The 21,149-nt window shown below is 48.1% G+C and overlaps 1 protein-coding gene across 1 annotated transcript in view; it reads left to right on the top strand.

Moving 5' to 3' along the window:
* Window positions 1-20,535: 20,535 nt before the first annotated feature.
* The window catches only part of BUB1 (BUB1 mitotic checkpoint serine/threonine kinase), a 53,639-nt gene continuing 53,025 nt past the window's right edge, over window positions 20,536-21,149 (top strand). The window contains exon 1 of the mRNA XM_019662865.1: window positions 20,536-20,628. Coding sequence (XP_019518410.1) covers window positions 20,603-20,628 — 26 coding nt within the window. The 5' untranslated portion in view covers window positions 20,536-20,602. The remainder of the gene's footprint in view (window positions 20,629-21,149) is intronic.

The raw sequence follows: 21,149 nt of genomic DNA, 5'->3' as shown, positions 1-21,149 counted from the left end.
CAGCTTGATGGCTTGATTCGGTTGTGAGGTACACTCACCCGCGGGGATGTACACTTACAACTGGCAGGTCTGCAAAGGTGGCAGAAGGACAGAGACGAGGGAGGAAGAGGAAGGAAAGACCTTCCACCAGGGACAACAACTGACAGCCCTGACACGAGGCAGGTCCCTGGGCTCCCAGGGAAGAACTTGGGGAGGGTGTCCCCTCTCCATCCTGCTTACTCCCTCCTTCCTGAGTGTCATTAAGCATCTGCATCATGATAAACACTGGGAATCCCTAACAAGCCAGGCCCTTCTGACCCTCAGGAAGTTCAGACTCTAGCAGAGAAGACAGAGGGTTCCCAGGCCGTGTGATAAGACAAATTCCACACACTGTCATTAGACCTCAGTGTCCAGGGCTGCTTTCTAGGGTAAGGGCTTTTTGGGTTTAGCAATTACCTTAACCAGTTCTACCAGCAGGGGCTGTAGGGGCAGCAAGAAGGCAGAGGAGTGAGAACCCAATAGCTCTGCAGGATGGCTGAGAAGCATGGTGTCTGTGGGCACAGGGAGGAAGCCCCATGGGGGGAGGAAGCAGGGCATGAGGTAAGGAGGACTGGGTCGGAAGGGAATGGAGAGGAATCAATACAAGGGGAAAATGTGGCCAAGTGAGCGGAGGATAGGAACCATGGACAATCTCCCAAGACAAAAACACAAATTCAGACATCCTTCTTTACCAGGTAAAGGTATGTGGCAGAGCCGCTGCTGGCTCTCCCTCCCCTACAGGGCCCTCAGAGCGCTGGCTGCATCATTCCAACCCGAGGGGCCGCTCCCCATTGGTCCAGGACAGTACCGGCTTAGGGATGAGATTTGATGCGTCCAACAAGGAGGCTGTTTTTCAGGGTGCATGTTGGAGGTGCTAAGGCTGCGGGCTGCACGGGAGAGGTTCGCTGAGAAGGCAGAAGTGGGTGTGCAGCTCCAACAGTTACACGTGTTGGAGGACGCGCAGTCCTGTTGTTACTGGCCAAGAAAGTGTCCCCTCAAAGACTTTTAACTTTTCTTTCCTATAGAAATGTTAAGTATAGAAATGTTAAGCCTCCTCCCTAGTTTCTTAGCCTCTGGCTTTGATTACCCTTCTCATCAGTCTGTGAATCCTAAGTTAAAGATTGCTCCTAGTCTGAATCCTAGAATTCTCCTATTCCACTGCTTCTTGATTGCTTTGTAAATCAGTTTCTGAATCCTAAACAATAGAAGTCTTCCAACCCCTGCTTCAGATAACTACTTGAAAGTCTGTGAATTCCTAATATTTCCCAGGCTAGTAAGCTGAATGCCAAACCCATTCTGGGCCCAGACAATTGACTCCACTTGAGTAACAGGCTGAATGGCAACAGGCTTCATGAGAGCTAACAGATTTATTAATTAAAATCTATTTTTCCTGGGCCGGCCGAGTGGCACATTGGTTAAGAGCTGGCTTGGGATGCCAGAGGGCCCCGGTTTGGATCCCACGTATGAGGGCTAGTGACACTGCCCTCTACAGCTAAGATGCTGAACAACAGCTCAACCTGGAGTCCCTTGCGACGGCGTAGGCTGCAGCCACTGCTGCAGTGGGTTGCCATGGGCTACCGTGTGTAGCCAGCAGCCAGTGTGAGCGGCCAGCAGCCGCCATGAGTGGCTGTCCAGAAGCCGGCGACTGACCAGTCTCGCCTGGGAAGAGCGCGATGATGGTGCCAACTTGGGCTAGTGAAGCGACGTCCTCCACAACTAGACTGAAGAACAAAAAAAAAAAAGACAGCAACTTGTCTGTTCCCCATCCCCCAATTCCCCAATTTAAAAAAATCTTTAAAAAAAAACCAAAAAACTATTTTTCCTCATTCAGGGACCTAGGGGATACAGAGGATACCCCAACCAGATTGCCAGTCACAACCAAAGCCAACACGGTCTTCCAGGCAGAGCTTGAGACCCCATCCTCTCATCTGAGATCAGCTAGGGTGAGAGTTCCGTGAATTCCCCAGTAGGCAGGGACAGCTCTATACCCCTGCCCAGTAGGAAGCAGATACAGAAGAGACCTCCTGTCCCTCAGCTTCCCATAGAGATTTTATGGGGATCACGTCTCTCAAAGGAAAAACTAGGCAGGCATTGGGTCTCTGCATTTCTGTACATCCCACAGGATGTGACTGCCCGGTGACTTCCCCTCTCAACCCAAAACTTCTTTTCATTGTAACTATCTACCCCTGAAACAAATGGGTGCAAAATACCCAACTAGATCAGACCAGTCACTCCCACCTGTGCAGTACCTCTTGTCAATCACAGGTGCCAATCAAGTGGTCCCACACGCTTAGGGGAACAGCCCATTCTAGAGAAGGGATAAAAAACCCAAGTCCTGGAAAGTCCACCCTTTTTTCCCTTTTTGGACACCCTGCTCTTTTGACCGCTTCTTCCTTTTTGAGCCCTTTGAGCCTCGCCATTGCGCATGGCCTGTTCCAAACTCTTTGGAAGGTAATTTCTCTTCTAATAATGGGCTCTTGAGCCATTCTCTACTACTCAGGCCTACTTCTACTCTTTGAAATGTACTATCTCTTTGAATAAACTACTTTTTCAGTACTTTACTCCAGCATTTCGTTCAATTCTTTGCTCGAGTTGCCAAGGACCTGGACTTTGCGCCGAGAAGGGCCCACTTTCCAATAACACTGTCATCTATGGGGGTCACCAGGCCTTGACTCCTTTGAAGGCCACACCCTGCCCACAGCATCCTGAGTCTGCTACTTGGGAGCCCCTGGTTTCCAACTGTAGTATATCTGTGACACTGCTGGTCACCCTGAGGATGTCTTTGGTGGAAAATTGCTGTGCACAAATTCTGCAGTGAAATCCATGTTTCAACAGCAAACCTATTCAACAGCTATGCAGGAAGCACCCTCAGTGACCCAGACAACATGCACAGGAGCCAGGGTCCCCTGTTGGACCCTGAGAGCCACCTGTCTACCTACCTGTCCGTTTACAAGTGAATGGGAACTGGGAACTGGACATGGAGATTCCCTCAGTGGCCAGTAACAACCTGGACTCCAAGGCCCAAGATCCCTGGCAGGCCAAGAAGAGGCTGAGTCGACGTTCTCCCCGGCATCAGGAGGAGATGGCACAAAGCCTGTCAGGAGAGGGAGACCCCACACTGAAAACCCTGGGACCGGTGAGAGACCCCTCAACCAGGGCTCCTGTTTACCAACATGCAAGGCACAAGCCACCATGAGGAGTGACTCCAACATTGTGTAAAGCTCAGGCAAGCTCCCAGCACGTAGCCGTAAAGTGACTTGCTCTAACAAAGTCAGAGTTGACAAACTCTTTCCAACCAATGGAGTCAAAGGCCTTGAGAAGGGAGCATCGTTTTCTAATCCACCTAAAGTCATGTACGGAGAAGCCTGTTCAAATCCCTTCAGGCAGCCAGGGTTATGGCTTGTCCCTCACTCTCCACCCGGCCATCCTTTAGCAGGCCTGAAGGAATCCCTGAAGGAATCACATCTGGAGGAATTAACCCATCCAAAAAAAAGAACTCTAGTGCTGACCTGTCACTGAAAAGTTACTCTATGATCAGGAAAGCCTGCAGGCCACAACCCTGCCTGTTTATAACCAGCGTTTACTCATAGTACTCATTTTGTTTGTTGGGAACAAACACCCAAGGTTGACTAGACATGTAAGGAAAGATGCAAACACAGAAGACAGAGATCAAAGTACAAATGGATAAAAGGAAGACAAAGGAAGCAGAGAAGAGAAAGCAACATCTCAAAAATTACCATCAACTATTCCCCCAAATTAAGAGATTCTGCAACCAGAAACAAGAAGAGATGCTATATAAAAATAAATAAACAAACAAATAACTTAAAAGCTTTGGATAATTAAAATATGAGTAGAGATATTTTTAAATAATTTGAGAAGGATTAGAAGATAAAACTGAGGAACTCTCGCAGGAAGTAGTCAACAACAAGAAGGTGGGAAATAAGAAAGGATGAAACAATTAGAGGGTGAGGCCAAGAGGTTCAACATCAAAACAAAACGAGTTCCAGATACAAGAACAGTACAAATAAGTGAAGAATACAAACTTCCAGATTAAAAGAGCCCACTATATGCCCAACACACTGAACAAAAGGGAGACCCATGTCAAGCCACACCACCATGAAATTCCATAACACCAGTGCTAAAGAGAAAGTCCTAGAAGCTTCCAAAGGGGAGGAACAGAACAAGTCATTTACAAAGGGTCAGGTGCGAAAGGGGTCAGACTCATTAACAACATTGTTGGCCACTAGAAAGCAATGGCATGGTGCCTTTAAAATTCTGGGGGAAATTTTATTTACAGTCTAGGATTGTACACACACAGACACACATTCAGTCAATTGGGTAAGCAAACACTTTCAGACATGAACATCTCAGAAATCTCAGACAGTTTGATCTTTAGTATATAGTATAGTATATAGATACTGAAATAGTATCATTTCTCAGGAAGCTATTAGATGAGAGGCTGCTCTGATTGTCTGCAGCTGTGTAACAGTTGCCCCCAAACTTAGTGCTTGAAACAGCGATGCAGATTTTCCTATATCACCCCCCTATCTGGACATGCAGGAACACGTAGGGATGGTTTGTCTCTGCTTCAGTGTCCAGGGGCTCAGCTCAGATGACCGGGATAGCTGGGGGCTGAGCGGTTGGGAATGGTTAGCAACCCTCTACCTCTCCCTCTGTGGCCTCTTCACGTGGCCCTGCATGGGCTTCCTCACATGTGAAAGCCACAGGCCCGAAGAAGAGCAAATGGGAGCTCAGGTCCTTGACAGACAGGAAGTAGGAGGACCAATCTCATCAGGCTGGAGCCTGCAAACTGGTACTCTGTCACTGCAGTCATATTCCATTGACCAAAGCAGTCATAGAGCCACCCAGATTTAAGGAAGGGGACACAAATCACACCTCTCAATGGAAATAGCATTAAAGAATTTGTGGCCATTTCTAATCCCCCAGAAAGGGTAACCAAGAAAAAGAAAGCTCTGGAAAAGAGTGACTTGACGACAGAGGAGATGCAAAGGAAATTCCCAAGATAACGGTGAAAAGAGGGGTAGAGAGCCAGTCCAGGCTGAAGCCCAGGAGGCCTCCAGGACCATGTGTCCATGGGGGCCAGAGGAGCGGAACTGCCCATTACCAAGGTGTTTGACCAAATCAAGATGGGGTAACTGCTCTGTCTAAAACTGTGGTGGTCAGTGCACGAGCAGTTTATAGAAAACTAAGCAAATGAACAAAGTGGGCAGTTGTTATCGCCAGAGAAAACAAAACGTTGTGAGAGAAAGGAAATGAAATGTGGTACCTCGTGGGGCACGGCTGCGAATATTTATGTTGTCATAACGTGAACACCAGATACTGATATAAGTAAAAATGAAGACACACTGATTTTCAGAGAATAGGAAAGAAAGAGGTGCAGTAGTGAGAATCTTCATTTTCTATAGTAGTAAGTCATTAGATAATTAAGAAGTGGCCACTTAAGCACAATATTTAGGAATATGGAGATAAATAACACAAAAATCAGTGAAAGAAATGGCAGTGGTTGTCAATGAGGAAAGGGAATGAGGGATGAAGGGTTGGCTCTCTTTCATTTCAAACCTCATAGTATGATTTGTATTAAGTTTGTCCCTACATTACATCAATGAAAATAAGAATTAAATTGTAAAAGAGTAAGCTATAGAACAAAACACACAATATGATCCTGGTTATATAAAACATAGTATTCATATGTGTGTATGAACTCGTAAAAAAAAATAGAAAAAGGAGAAAAAAAACACTACAATACACTAAAGTATTAAAAGTGGTTGGGGAACAGATGTCCATCGAAGGATGAATGGATAAACACAGTGTGGTCCATCCATACAATGGAATATTATTCAGCCTTAAAAAGGAAAGACTTTCTGACACCTGCTACAGCATGGATAGACCTTGCTATTGCCACTTAGCATAAGACATTTGCTAAGTGAAATAAGCCAGACACAAAAGGACAAATACTGCATGATTCCACTTACATGAGGTTCCTGGGATAGTCAAAGAGACAGAAAATAAAATGGTGGGTGCCAGGGGCTGGGACGAGGGAAGATGGGGAGTTAGTGCTTAATGGGGACAGAGTTTCAATTTGGGAGGATTAAAAAGGTATGGAGATGGGTGGTAGTGATGGTTGTACAACATTGTGAATAATTAATGCCACTAAACTGGACATTGAAAAATGGTTAAAATGGTACATTTTATTGTATTGTATTTTACCACAATAAAAAAGCGGCTGGGGAGAGGATAGTTTAGAACACTTTCAAGTTTTCCACATTGTTTCACTCTTTACAATGAGAATGTCAAGAATGTCTTCATGAAATATTTGTGTGTAAGATTTGGGGGGGGGGGGGGGGTAGGTCTGGGAGACCAGACATCCGGCAGGCTTTTTAAGGTTGTTTTTCTAAGGGATGTGTGCCAACCCTGCATGCCAGCAACCCCTGACCAGCCAGGCCCTCACCAGAGAGCTTCAGTTTGCCAGAAACAAACTCAGGAACATTTCAGAAGCTTATCCCGTTCAGCTGCTGCTTTTAAATACTCCCTGCGGGCCCTGGGGAACAGCCTCAGGTTTCCCAGAATCCCCCTGCTGCCACAACACGCAGTATGCTGCCCTGTGCACGACAGGACGACCATGGTATGGATGGCCATGACCCTCAGCACCCACGGAGTTCCCAGAGTCTGGGGACTCCCTGACAGAGTGGGACAGTGCGACAGTGAGGACTCAGCCGGAAGCTCAAGTCTGGGGCAGAGAGCACGCCATTCCTTAGAGGGACCCGGCTGCGCCCACCTAGGAGCAGCAGCGCAGGAAGCAGGGCACTGCGGCAGGTACCGGCTATGTGCACGCGAAATTGCACAACCTCTTTTCTTTTGGAAGAGAATGGTTTCCTGGGCTCTTATGTCCTGGGAGTGCCAGACGCCGTGCAAACTTCCCTCTAGACTCACAGGGCACTTACAGAAGGGAGTGGCCTCAGCCACCTCCCCCAACTCCTACTTTAACTTCAAAGGCCTGGGGGTGAGTAGGGAAGCACCGGCCACAGGAAGCCTCGCTTTGCCCCCAGGAATCCGTGAATGCACAGGTTTTGCTTCTGGTCTCCTGTGGAGCATTTTACTCTGGCAGAATGAGAAGTCAGGATCGCTGTCTTCTTAAATGCGATAAGATCAAATCTGATTGTACAATGTGAAGTTCCAAATAGCTTGAGGAAAACAATATGACGTTTCATCTGTGTTCTTATTACAACTCTGAAATTATGAAATCAATAAACAAGAACTGGAAAGAATAGCAAAGTGTTGGTTAGGGTAGAAGAATTTTTATCTTTTTGTTTTCTTTTGTTTTTTTAGGGGTTTTTGGTGTTATACCACAGACAGTCTTACTGAATTCCTACTCCACAGCTTCTCATTGAAGCATCCCAACAACCCTGCAGCATGGATGCCAGGTCCTATTCTGTGGAGGAGCTAATATAAGCTCAGTGAGGTACACTCACATGATGACAATCACACAGGACATAAGCTACCTGCTGGCTCACCAACCCAGGCTGCCTCTCCCTCTCTTTCTGAGCAGGTGATGCAATTCATAAGAAAGTGCCTTCTACTTGACCCAAATCAGTGGTTTGGATGGTAGGATCCTGTTCCCACACTTTAAACTTGCAGCTATCTAAATTGAAAAGGCAAGGAGACCACAGGCCAGAAACTAAAGACGACGAATGTTAGGAACAGATGTGTGTGTAAAGGGATATGGCAGAACATAGCACAACTTCTTTGCACCCTTAAAAATTGTTGAGCCCTCCACACAAAACCCTGCACACGGATGTTTAGAGCAGCTTTATTCACAACTGCCAAAAGTTGGAAGCAACCAAGATGTCCTTCAGTAGGTTGATGGATAAACTGTGGACCATCCATACAATGCAGTAGTATTCAGTGCTAAAAAGAAATGAGCTATCAACCCATGAAAAGACATGAAGGAACCTTAAGTGCATATGCCTGAGTGAATGAAGCCAAACTGAAAAGGCTACGTACGAGTATGATTCCAACTATATGACATTCTGGAAAAGGCAAAAATATCAGTGGTTTCCAGGGGGTAGTAGGGGGAAGAGATGGCTAGAAGGAGCTCAGAGGATTTTTAGGGAAAATACTCTGTAGATACCATAATGATGGATACATGTCATTATACATATGACCAAACCCATAGAATATACAACACCAAGAGCGAAGTGTAATGTACAGTATGGACTTTAGGTGACTATGATGTGCCCATGTAGGGTCATCCTTGGTAAAAAAAGAAAGAAAGAAAAAAAAAAGTACCATTCTGGTGAGTGATGTTGATAGCGGGGGAGGCTATGAATGTGTGGGGGTAGGAGGTATATGAGAAATCTCTGTATCTCCATTTCAATTTTGTTGTAAATCTTAAACTGCTCTAAACAAACTCTTAAAAAACTGTTGAGACCCCCTAATATCTATTGATATTTACCATATTAGAAATGATAACAGAAAAAATGGTTAAGTGTATTAAATCATTTAAAAATAACAGTAACAAGCTCATTAAGAGTTTTTTATGAAAATAACTATTTTCCAAAACAAAAAAGAAAACTTAGTAAGAAGAGTGGCATTGTTCTACATTTTTATAAGTCCCTTTAAGTTCTGTCTTAAAAAGACAGCCAGTTCCTGGTATCTGCTTCTGCACTTAATCTGCTGGAATACTATTGATATATACCATGGGGTCTCTTGAAACCACCACTGTACAATTGTGAGAAAATGAGAATGAAAAGGTCAATTACATCTTATATTATTATAAAAATAGTAATTTTAGTTTTAATACTGTTTTATAATAGTGTTATAATAATAATATTTAAATAGAATTTTTAGCTTGTGAATGTCCTGAAACAGTCTTGGGTACCACACGGAGTCCCTGGAACACACTTTGTGAACCATGATACAAAGAACTATGTGTGAGGGAGAGGGAAAGAGAAAGGGGGAGATACTCAAGGAAAAGATCACCACCTTGCACATCTCACCTGTCACCTTCTCCAAGTCCCCTCCCTCCCCCGCCTCCCCACACACACACACTAGGTACCTCCAGGGCAGGAACCCCAGCTTCTTTTCCAAGGACACCCTACTTTTACTCAAGACATCTCTCTCTTCCCTCCAGCCCAGCTCATTCTTGAGAGATGAACTCAAGATTGGCTAACTGGAGGTGGCTAAACTGGGAGCGAAAGAACCACTGGCGTTTTTTACCCGGGGCTTTCTTAAGCTAAAACTCCAAAGCGAGGTCTAAGGGTGGACTCTAACTACGGCCTGCCAGGGGCCAGCAGCCCTGCAGAACTGAGGAGAAAGAGCCCCAGGGATACACGTGCTGTCTGGAACTGCCTGGCCCATCACTGTGCCACTTTCCGCCGAGGCTAATAGGCACTACCCAGCCCCTCTACCCATTTCTCCAGCTGTCGTCGCATCAGGTGACCTTAAGGACCTGAGCCTACTTTACAACCAAAGACCCCTGCTGCTATCCCCCGCCCACCCTGTACCCAAGCCTTCTGAGAGGCTCTGGAGTCTGTCCCCAACATACACTGACCGGCCGGCCGCGCAGGCCCGCCGGTCGGTCCCCGTGCAGGGATAGTGCGCTCGCTTCCCGTAGGCACACTCGGTGATGCTGTCCTGCCCAGGCTCCGCGCAGCTCTTCCGGACACCGTTACCCGGTGGCCCTGGGCGATGTCCACGCCCATCCACTCCAGTTTTTCTGCCTTCTCCCCACCTGGCAGGGTACCGACGGGCGGGAACTCGGAAACTGAGGTTTCTAAGCACGGCTCAACGCCGAACAACACGCCCGCCGCGGACCACTGCGGGGCCTGAACGTCCAGGAGGGGCCCATCTCGGGCGCGGCTCATGGCCTCCCTTGTCCTCGCCTCGAGTGCGTCAGGTGGTGCCCGCAAGGACGCGCGGAAACCGAAGGACAGGCGCGGTACCTGGGCCGGAAGAGCGGGCAGCCGCCCAGGAGCCCGCGCAGTTCGTTCTTGAGGCGCCAGTGCCCGCCCTCCAGGTAGCGGTGCAGGGCGGAGTCCCTGAGCTCCTGGTCCCGCGCCGGCTCCATCGCACCCCAGTCTCCGCGCGGTTGGCACGAGTTGGCAGCGCACGCCCTTCAGCCCCGCCCAGACCCCACCCTCCTCACCTGGTACCCCGCCCCCGTCGCAGGCCCAAAGCCAAGAGCAGAACCCCACGTGCCAGCTCCTGCAGCGAGTGGTTTCCACCCCAGGCCCCACCACCTTGCCCTGTGACTTTACTTCCTGCAGCTCGTGCCCTCTCTTTTACTGTCCCTGCAGGCTGTCCTTGCAGCCCTCAGGAAGCAAGTATTAGGGGAAGCCTGGCTGCTCAGAGCTGACCTAGTGGGCCAGCCTGTTGCCAGGCTCCGGAGATCCAAGACCGCTTGCCTGGTCCTTGCTCTGGTCCTTGCAGCTCAGCTGCAACTCCGCTCAAATCCTGGCCACTCCGACACTGGGCAGTTCAGAGGTCTTGAATATTCCTGTCACCTGGGGTGGCCCAGGCCTGCAGCCCCCACAGTCCCGGGTCACTGGGAGATGCAGACAGGATGGCAACGACCCTGAACACTGCACTCATCTCCCAGGACCCTCCTTTTATTGTGTGGCCAGTAGGAAATGAGTTACAGCCTAAGGGGCACAGGCTTTCTCCTTTCCTGTAACTCTCATACACGTTATTGAATCTCCTTTCAAATACCCTAGCAGTTCCCTTCCAAAGACCACTCTGTCGGGGAGAAGTCTGTTGGGGGTGTGCAAGGGCAGTGGGGGTGCAGTCAGCTGTCATTAGGTTAGTGGACGCCACCTGCATCAGTGTCCTATGGCTATGTAACAAATCACCACAAACTGAGTGGCTGAAGACAAGTTAGTCTCTTATACTTCTGGAGGCCAGAAGTCCAAAATGGATGTTACAGGACTAATATCAAGGTGTTGGCAGATTCCTTCTGGAAGCTTCAGGGAAACATCCCTTTCCTTGTTTCCAGCTTCAAGATGCCACCTGCATTTTTTGGGTCCTAGTCCCTTGCTCATCTTCAGAGTGCATCACAACCCTGCTTCCATCATCCAGCTCCTTCTGACCTCAACCCTCTGGCCTACCTCTTGTAAGGACTCTTGTGATGACATGGGGCTGACCCAGATAATCCAGGATGACTCCTCATCTCAAAATCCATAGCTTAATCTCACCAGATACATCCCTGTTCCCGAAGGCGGTAACATTCTGCTCTGGGGATTAGAGTGTGAACACCTTTAGGAGGCCAACACCCAGCCCAGTGCCATGAGTAGGGGCTATGTTTTCTCCAGGAGTGGAAGCCTGAGGCAGGGGACTCCCACAGCCTAATTCAGGGGCACAACCACAGGGACCCAGCTTTTCTTTCCATTTTTCTGCTCCACCATCCTCTCTGTGTCTTAACCTTTATCTCGTTCTAACTTGTCTCCTCTCAGTCATAACATGGATACTGCAGCTCCAAGCACACATTGTGCCCAGCAGAAGGGGGGTGTTTCCTTCTGTATCAGTCCGGATAGGACAGTGTTAGAAGCAGCCGCAAAATGAGTCCATGTACACTGTGGTCACAAATAACCCTCCAACCTTAGGGTGTATAAAGACAAGAGTGTATTCCTCACCCACGTCAGATGGGGCTCTGCTCCTTATCCTCTCACTCCAGGTCCAGCTGGCAGAACAGCCACCATGTGTGGCCACACAGGCCTTAAAACTTCCAGCCGGAAAGGACACAAGTAACTTCCACTCACAGCCCACTGGCCACAGCAGTTCAGTCCTGACTCTATGGGGGAAGGAAGGTACTATTCTGAACACATCAGAAGGCCAAGAGATGACTAGTCTCTGAGCAGCGCACTAGTGACATTCAAATATTTGTCTCACTCCCCCTTCCATAGGCAAAATACAATCTCCCTCCTCAAGGGAGGCAACCGAATTCCCATACTGTCACCATTCCAAGTCCAAGGCCACTGGGGACTACACGATGGTCCCTGCATCAAGTTAGGATGTGGCTTCTCCTGACTCAGAGACCTAGAAGCTAAAAACATGTCACCAAGTTACCTTCCAAGTGCATGTAACTTGAGTGACAACAAAAGCTTTGTTGTCATAAGCCCCTGAGACTTTTTGGAGGATTGTTTGTTACCCATCTATAACCTAGCCTATCTGGGAAGATACTGGAAGAATGTCAGTGTTAAAACAAAAATCCAAACTATTGTACATGCACTGGCTTAGGGTTGGCGAGGGACAATGAGGATGCTTTCAACCTAAATGGAAGGGGGTTCACGCTGTGAAGTAGCAAATGTTTGATAAAACTGTCACTGACAGATGACATACCCAGTGGACACACTGCTCCAGGAAATGCTGAAGAAATGGGGTCAGCATTGCAAGTTGGCTATTGACAAGCTGTTATAAGAAACAGATGAGCTTAGAAAAGAACAGACCAGTTTGCAAGCAGGGATGGAAGGGGACAGAAGCCACAAACTCAGGGACTTTCACAGCTGCTTGCCAAGCCCCATTAGCAAGGGATAAAACTGAGGCGCACTTGAAGCAACAAAGGCCAACTAAAACTCAGATTGCTTCCCTTTGCCCAGTGACCAGGACAGAGCCATGAGTTTGACCTGCATCCGTGTTGAGACCTCTGAGTGGATTTGGGGATCCCCAGCAAGTCATCTCTCACTCTACCTGAAGCATCACTGATGCAGCATCAGAGGACAAGAGTGGCTTGCACAGGTGCTGTAGAAGTGACAAGCACCACTCTCGGTCACTCCTGCCACGCCTGCACCAAGGCCTAGAGAAGTGTAACCCTCTCTCTCGGGTGCCCAGAGTGGGGAGGGAGGGAAGGAGAGAGGGAGAAGAAAAAAAAACATGGCTTCTCTGGACTGTCTGTATTAGCCAGGGCTTTCTGTTGTAAGTAATTAAAACCAATTTAAACTCTCTTCAGCAAAATGGAAATGTATTGGTTCAGAAAACTTAAGGAAGGCTTAGACATCCTAACTGGGGAAGGGTGGAAGTGTGGCTAGTGTCAGAAGTCCACCAGCCCTCCCACTCCTCCTCCCCCTCCTCCCCAACCTACCTCCCCCTCCCCACCTCCCAAATGCCCCTCCCTGCCCTCCCTCCCACTCTCTCCACAGCAGCTCACAGGCAAGAAAAGGCTGGACTACGAGCCAGGATGTCCACAGCTGGGCCTCAGGCCTCTGAGGAGGAGGTACTGGGGATAGCATCTGGGTTGGTGCCCAGGGGCCACCTGGCAGTCCCAGGCCCTCTGTAGAAGAGTGAGGCCGTGAACTTCTGCCAGCTGCACTTGGTGCTGCTCCTAGACCCTGGCCCTGGGCGAGAGGTGGGCCCTCAGCTAGAACACTTAGACAGCCATCCCATAGTCCCACACATGGTGGCTCTCTGCATCTTGACATGGCCATGTGCGTCAGGCGGGCAAGGTCCTTCAAGCTCCTGGTGCATGAGTGACCAGCAGTGTTAACTGATCTGCCCGGGGGCACACGGCTCTAAATGGCAGAGGACCCAAGGCTCACAGGGTTCTACCCTATATCACATTGCCCAGGCAGGACTGGCCTGGGGCCTGGGGAACTTTATGGATGCTGCTTTCATGGATCCTGGGGCGCGAACATCACAGTCCAGGGCTCCAGGTTCTGGGGTGAGGCACACACTGTTCTCAGGGGACTTGAGAGTGCTTTGTAGAAATCACGGAACCATAAAGGGTCAGAGTTGGAAGCCCCTGGAGTTTGTCCTGTGAGTCCCTTCTTTTCAGACCAGAAGATTGAAGGGTGTGGCCTCTAATGGAGTAGTCTGGCCACTGTGCTGGGGTTTGAAAAGGGAAATGGTGACTTGGAAAGCTGATTTACAGGGTCCCCATGAGTCCTTTGGGAGCCCCAATTAAGGTAGCGGCTGAGTTACCTGGCCCTTGCTGCACCTGTCTACACAGATCCCCAGCCCCCATAAGCCCTCCTGCCTTTCTCATGTACGTTTCCAGGAGCCCTGAGAAGTTTCTCGCATGTGATTGTGAGCAGCTCCACTGCCTCCCCCACTGGACACTGCCTCACCCCACATGGAGCCCTGGAGTGGGACAAAAAGGTGGTTGTGGACAAGGGGGCCAGGAGACACGGCTCCCTCTGTATGGTCACTTTGTAAACAGGGCCCTCAAACAGAGTTTGCAGTGAGAAAACTCGGGCAGCTCTTACTGCCTCTCTTACCCCAGGGGCTAGATTCCAGAGCAGCCACCACGCTGTCCTCAGCGTGCCCTCCCTGCAAACAGGCAAGGCTCCACCATGGGGTCACTTACCCCTGACGTACCTGCCGCCTTTCTCCCTGGGATAAAGTCTGCCAATAGACTCCATGGGTTTACTTCAGCCTCACCCACATGCTGGCAACGCCGCAGTGGGCAGTCTGGTACGGGGGCTCCCAGGTGGCTCCCACAGACTCCCATTCTTGGAAACAGTCAGGCTGTGAATTGTAATGGTGCCTTTCTCTGGCTCCCAGAGCAAGACCAGCCAGTTTGGAGGCCAGCTCCATTTTCCAAACCCTCCTCCAAGAGACAAATTTCTGGTCCAAGGCAGAGCTCCCCATGTCCATGGACCACTTGTGTCACACTGAGGGTTGTGTCTGCGTGGTTCCAAAGAGCAGTCGCCAGGAGGTACTGTTGTTTGAAAAGCAAGCAAGTAAAGATCAGTGTGTAAAATCTGTTACCTTCTATGTAACAAGAGGAATGCGTTATTGTTTGTTTACTTATATTTTCAAAAAGAAACAAGGATAGAGCAAGAGCTAATAAAAATGGTGACCTATAGGAGGATGGAGAAAGTGGGGGCAAAGGGAAACCTCTCTGAATATACCTTGTTTTATAATTTTGACTTTGGAACTGGGCAAATGTTTTACATAGCTTTAAAACATTAAATATGTAACAGGAAAAAAAGCAGTCCCTGAAAATCAAAAGCAAACTGAAACTAATTTTCTCAATTCTGATTCAAGTTAGCGGCAAAACCACAAGAGAAAAATTATTTTAATTAACTTTAAATTCATTACTTGGATGGCATAGCCCACTAGGAACGTAGCCCCCCAAAGGCAAAATTGAACAGAGAAATTTTATACGACATGTGATAGTCTCAAGGGTAGTTAGTAGTAATGTTGGTGCTATTCTGAAACTATTTGGTGTATGTTGTAACAGAAAGCAAATAAATAACCAGGTCTATGGCTTAGAATCCAAGGTCATCGGTATCAAAAAAGTAACAAAGAGAAAATCAAAGAAGTTAAGGCAAAATCCTTAACTTAATAAATCCTTACCTTAAATTCCAATTGGAAACAGTATGACTATGGTTTGTTTAACTTCTATTTCTGCCGTGTCTCAAGTCTCATGGAGAGAAAGCCAGTCTGAATATGAATGCATGAGGGGAGGGCTGGGGCCCCTAATTCCAACTCAGGGACACTAGGACATGAAGGCCAAGTAGGAATTAACCAAGCGGAAAGGGGGCGGGAGAGTGTTCCCAGAATCAAAAGCCAGGGTGATAGGGGAGGGCCCCCATGTGCAGTTGTTTCAGTTTTGCACACTGCATAAGGGCACCACACATTGCAGTCGTCCATAAGGAAGTGCACAGATGAGTTACAAGGTCCTAGTCCCCCCCTCTCTGCCACACATACACACACACAAAAACCCATACTGTCAACATGGCATGCACACATTAGGACAGCATGTTCCTACATGCTCAGTGAGACACACAGGCACTGAGCTGCATCCTGTCTTGACTGGGCTAGGACTGTCCTCAGGCCACATTTCTCCCTCCCTTGCTGCAATTAGAGACCAATTTCCACCCCTGTTATTCTTCAAACAAACCTGACACAGTCATCCCTCTGGGTCTGGGTGGGGGAGAGGTAGGGAGTGCTTTCCTGTGGTAAGAGGAGGTGTGTGTGTGTGTGTGTGTGTGTGTGTGTGTGTGTGTGTGTGTGTGTGAATAGACATTAGGAACTGAAAATTGGAGAGGGCTAACTCTGCTAAGGGACTTGAAAATTGTTGCCAGGACACATGAGGCAGATAGCAAGTGTCCACTATGCCATGTAAAGGGCTTGGCACAGTGCTTAGTGCATGGCACCCACTCAACCAAGTGGCCATCAGCACTGCCCAGCACAATGCCACCAGCACCTTCCCCCAAACCAAGGGCCACACTCAGAGCCCCCTTTGTGGGCCTGGTGCCCCAGTGTATCTTTCTGCACTGCCACAGCTCTGGATGCCCTTTTCTCTTTGACTTGGGAGCACTCTAAGGTGATGGACCACCCCAGTTTGCCTGGGCTGTCCCAGTCTTAGCACTGAAGGTCCCACCTCCAAGGAAACTCCTCTCAGTCCTGGGCAAACCAGGATGCTGGGCACCCTGCTTCTTTTCTTCAGTTGGGAGACGACAGGGGGACACCTTTGGTCTAGCACTCAGAGTTTCTGCTGAGGCGTTCTACTGTGGTCATTTTTTGCCATTACTTCCTGAAATACCTTTTCTGTCCTTTCCTCTCTCTTCTCTCTTTCTGATACTCCTGTGATGTGTATGTTCGTACACGAATTATGTCCCATATATCTCTGAGGTTCTGTTCATTTTGTTTGTTCTTTAAATTTCTGTTCTTCAGCTCCCATAATCTCTATTGCTCTGTCTTTGAGCTTACTGATTCCTTCTGCCAACCTAACCGTTGAGCTCGGTAATGAATCTTTCATTTTGGTTACTGCACTTTTCAACTCCAGAATTCCCATTTGGTCCTCCTTTACAATTCCTATCACTTTAATGATATTCTATTTGATGACTCATCATCATGATGTTGAAATAACAAGTCACTGAAAGCCTAAACACAAATAAAGGTACTTGATCTACTGGACTTCCTAATAATTTAGAAAATCTATTAGTCATTTTAGATAGACAGAAATCTACTATTGAAGTCAGCAGATAAAGCAAATTAGATTTTTAAGGGAAGAGAGGGCTGTAACGGCACGTTTCTCCTTCCAAAGCAGGAAAGGCATAAACTTTAGACATGGCTGGATCCGCTGCTGGCACCCAGCTCCAAACAAGCCTCCCCTCTCACACTGTGGGTTTGGGTTTGGGGAGATAAGGAAACAGAAGCACTAAGGCAACAGGAGTGCCAAAAATAAAAGGGAGGCATATATCAATGAAGCAAGGATGATCATTTAGCAGGTTTTCAGGTACTCCATCATAACCACTGCACTGTGAAACACAGGCCTGAGGGAAAAGGGCAGAGGGAGGAGATGAGAAGACGAGGGTTAGGGCAGATGGAAGTTGCAGTGCTGTCATGGCACGAGCTTCCAATTAGCAACTTTTTACAAAATGAACAACACTTCTGCCAGCCTTTTGGTATTTTCTGCTTATACTGATTTATGTAAATTGCCAGCATTTGGGGGTTTACAGATTTTCTTCATCAAAGTATTTCTTCATCAAACAATTTGGAAGTTCTTCATTTACCCCTGACATATAGAGATAATGTGAAGCTCTTAAAAGAAAACAGCACATAAAACTTCCTTCAATAAACTCCTTCATGAAGCCTTTGAACCTCCCTGTCTCTGTCTTCCTTCCACTGTGCCATGTTTTGCTCTGTGCCAAGGACACATGCTTGGTAACCCCTCCCACTCAGGACATCTAAAAGCAAAGAAGCAGCCTTTCCCAGCTTCAGTGGATTCCCCGAGGCCCCCAAATTACCTTTCTTTTCTTTCCCTGACATGTTTAAGAACTTGTGTTCTCAGAACTCTCCCCTTGAGATCTGATTCCCTACTTTACCTTCCATTCCCTCTGCCTCCAAACCCAGTTTAAAGCCTGCAGATTACTGTTCTATGCTTCTACTGCCCACCCCTCTCCCTGCTCCCAATAAACTCTGAACACCATTAAGTTAGTTGACCTAATGGGGACATTAAGATGAATACACTGTGTGGGAGGGTCATTGTAATTCTCCCTCAGAATAGGAATAATGGCAGAGAGGGACATCCATAAGTAAGGACAAAGAGAAGTTCCTAAGTAAACAAGGAAATCTGAGTTTCTGATTACTACTGACAACCTTAGTAGTTATTTCTATGACTCCTAGGTATACCCACAGTGATTGTCATCAGGGCTTTATAAAGGGTCCCTGTGCCTTTTTTGAGAGGCAGTGTGGAAGAGGTACCCAGAATACCTTACCCTACTCCATAAATAAGCCTGGTTGGGGAGGAACCCCTAGTAGCAGAAGTGAAGGAGGGCCACTCCTGTGGCTTGTAGAAAACAGGGTAGAGCTAAGTGTAACTACCATGAGGTCCCATGACCACAACACTGTTTGCTCCAAAAAGGCCCAGTTATGATCACGATCAAGTACAAACTCCTTAATCTAGCATTGAAGATTTGAAATCAAAATATCAAACCAGTCTTTCAAAAAGAATTTTCACTAATCATTAACAAGAGTCAAGGGTGACCTCCCTCAGTAATCCTGATATTCACCAGGAATGACCTCCCCCAGGCTCCCCACTACCCATATCCACCCCCACTTCAAGGCTCAATTGAAGCTCCACCTTCCCCATGAAGCTTTATCTTACCAACAGGCAGCATTGCCCCCTGCCCCACACCCCCCTCCCCCCAGTCTCCTCCAGCAGATAATTTGAACATTCATGTGGCACTTAATACACACATAGACCCTCTTTAAACTGTTTTCTAGGAATGTGTCTTCAGCTCCCAGACAAAACCACTAGTTCTGTAAGCACAGGATCGGCTTGTGTTAGATGAGGTTGTAATTAGGTATAAACCCAGTAGCACCCAGGACACGATGTGTGCTCAATCAACTTTTCCCAACTGATGACTGATTGAACCGCAATCAAGCACAAGTTGAAAATTTGAGTTAGTGGGGCCAAAAATATGTTAATTCCTGTGATGGTTGGCAGAACTTAACACTTGTCTAAAGACACCAGAGCGAGCATCCTTTGAGTAATAAGCCTCACGAATCAGATACTCATGTAGAGCCAAATTGATCACTCTGGACGAAATTCTGGATTCTAAAAGCATCAGGATTTCCAGAATCCACTAATTATTATTATAATATTTTTAGGCATTTAACTTAACAGTGCTGAGAGAGCAAAAAATCCACACAGCCTCTCTAAAAGGAATAATCACATGAATAGCTCTTTATAATTTTCCTTGCATTGTCAAGTGGCTCGTAAAACAACCTTGAGAGGTAGAATGGGAAGTTAGGAAAGACCGGTGGCAGAGAGGGCTAGGCTGACTCTTATAGTCACTCTTAGGTAGAAAGTATCTACAGATTACATACTTCTTGGACATGTGGACTCCTTTACAAAGAGGTCTCTTTGTTTTTGATTTTATACTTCCTGAAAACTTGGTCTCCAGAGCTCCTAGTTCCACACGATGCTGAAAGCTGGCATTCCAGGACACCCACACAGCCTTTCAGATGAGTTCAATCAATCAGATCAATTCAATCAAGCCCAGAGGTCTCCTAGGGTACTTATGCCGCATACATCTTAGGTAACCAACCCTGAAGCCCAGCGACTTGCCAGTGCGCTGTAGTCGCTAAGACAAAAACCACGTGGGTTTTTCCAAGGGTCCGCTGAGGAACCACTTCCTAACTCTTTGTCATTGCATTCTGGGATGTGGGACTAAACTTTCACGGAATCAGCATCTGGGTTCTTTTTTCAGAGGAGGATGCTGAACAGAAAGCTGCAGGAAGTGGCTGGAGTGCGGTGGGGGTGGTGGGTTCACCCCACCTGCCCATCTCCTATGCCCCAGGCTCCGTGACCTCAAAACAACAGGGTCTGGACCCTACACACGTATTATTTTTCTTATTTCCATGAACCAGGAATAATGATTTTGGTTCCTATATTTGAGGAAAGGGGTAGAAGAGGAGCGACTTTCGGGACTAAGGGCCCAGGCCCCATTTTTCCGCCTGGGGTACCTCAGGTTAGGTATTTATTTCCTACAGTACCTTCCCTGGGATGATCCCTGCGTAAGCCAGTTGCAACTTGGATGGCTAAGAAAAAAATGCACTCTTGACGCCTGGCCAACCTAGAGCCAGTTCGCCGCGCCGGTATGAACATGAAATGTTTACCTGAGATCTGACATTGTAGGGATTTATCTGCTATGAGGCATGAGAGAGATTCAAAAGTTAATTTAGAAGTCATTTTTTAATTTTTAAAAATAAGTAATATATAGTTACAAAAAAGATTATCCGCCGCGCGGCACGGAGAAACCCAATCCTATCAGCCGGCCACGAGTTTCGGGTGCAAATGAGGACATGAGGAGTGGGAGGAGCTGTGGCGCATCGGGGAGGCGGGAATTGGTTTCCTGGCAACGGCCCCGGCGACTGGCCAGTCCAACTACAGCCGAGGCCAATGGCAAAGCGCCTGAAAGGCGTGCGTCACGGCGAGGCGGGACTTGGTCTCTTGGCAACGGCCCCGGCGATTGGCCAGCCCGTTTGCAGCCGTGGCCAACGGCCAGGTGCCTGGCAAACGCTCGTCGCAGCGACTGCGGCTGCGCGGGAGATTCGAATTAGCGGTGGTTCCTCGCTCTGTTTGCTGGTGTAACTGTGGCTGACCGCGTCTTTCGCCATGGACTACCCGGAAAATGCCCTCCAGTGAGTGTGGATCTGGTGGGCGGGCGGGCACTGAGGCACCTCGGGTTCGTGCCTGGGTTCCGCCGGCCACGGGTCCCGGGGTCCCTTTTCCTCTACCCCTCCCGCCCCTTTCCTTGGCCATGGGGGTTGTTCTCCCTTCCCCCATCACTCCATTCAGGCTGTGGGCCACTCGGAGCCGTGGACGGACTTCCACCGTGTGGCCGGCGCTCTCGCCCAGACCCCAGCCTCGTCTGTGGGCCGTAGCAGTTTGGAGGGATTTGGCCAATTCTGAGGAGCTAGCACTGGGCATGCGCCATTGGATGGGTGGGGAGGGGTGGGGAAAGCCCAACCCACCAAAAATCCTAAACCTGTGTGTAGGTTTCCTGAGAAACTTTCAAAGCTACTCATAAAAAATGCTATACAGTAGGGAGAGAACTTAAAATTGCTCTTATCCATCACCCCACAGTCAGTCTTTGAATGATGTGTACTTTAGGGGGGAAAAACCATGCGTATTGTCATTTATGTCAGCCTGCTAACAGTTT

The sequence above is a fragment of the Hipposideros armiger genome, unplaced genomic scaffold, assembly GCF_001890085.2.
Source record: "Hipposideros armiger isolate ML-2016 unplaced genomic scaffold, ASM189008v1 scaffold_382, whole genome shotgun sequence".
Taxonomy (NCBI): Eukaryota; Metazoa; Chordata; class Mammalia; order Chiroptera; family Hipposideridae; genus Hipposideros; species Hipposideros armiger.
Note: the sequence above shows the minus strand (reverse complement) of the source record. Positions and strands in the feature narration are given on the sequence as shown.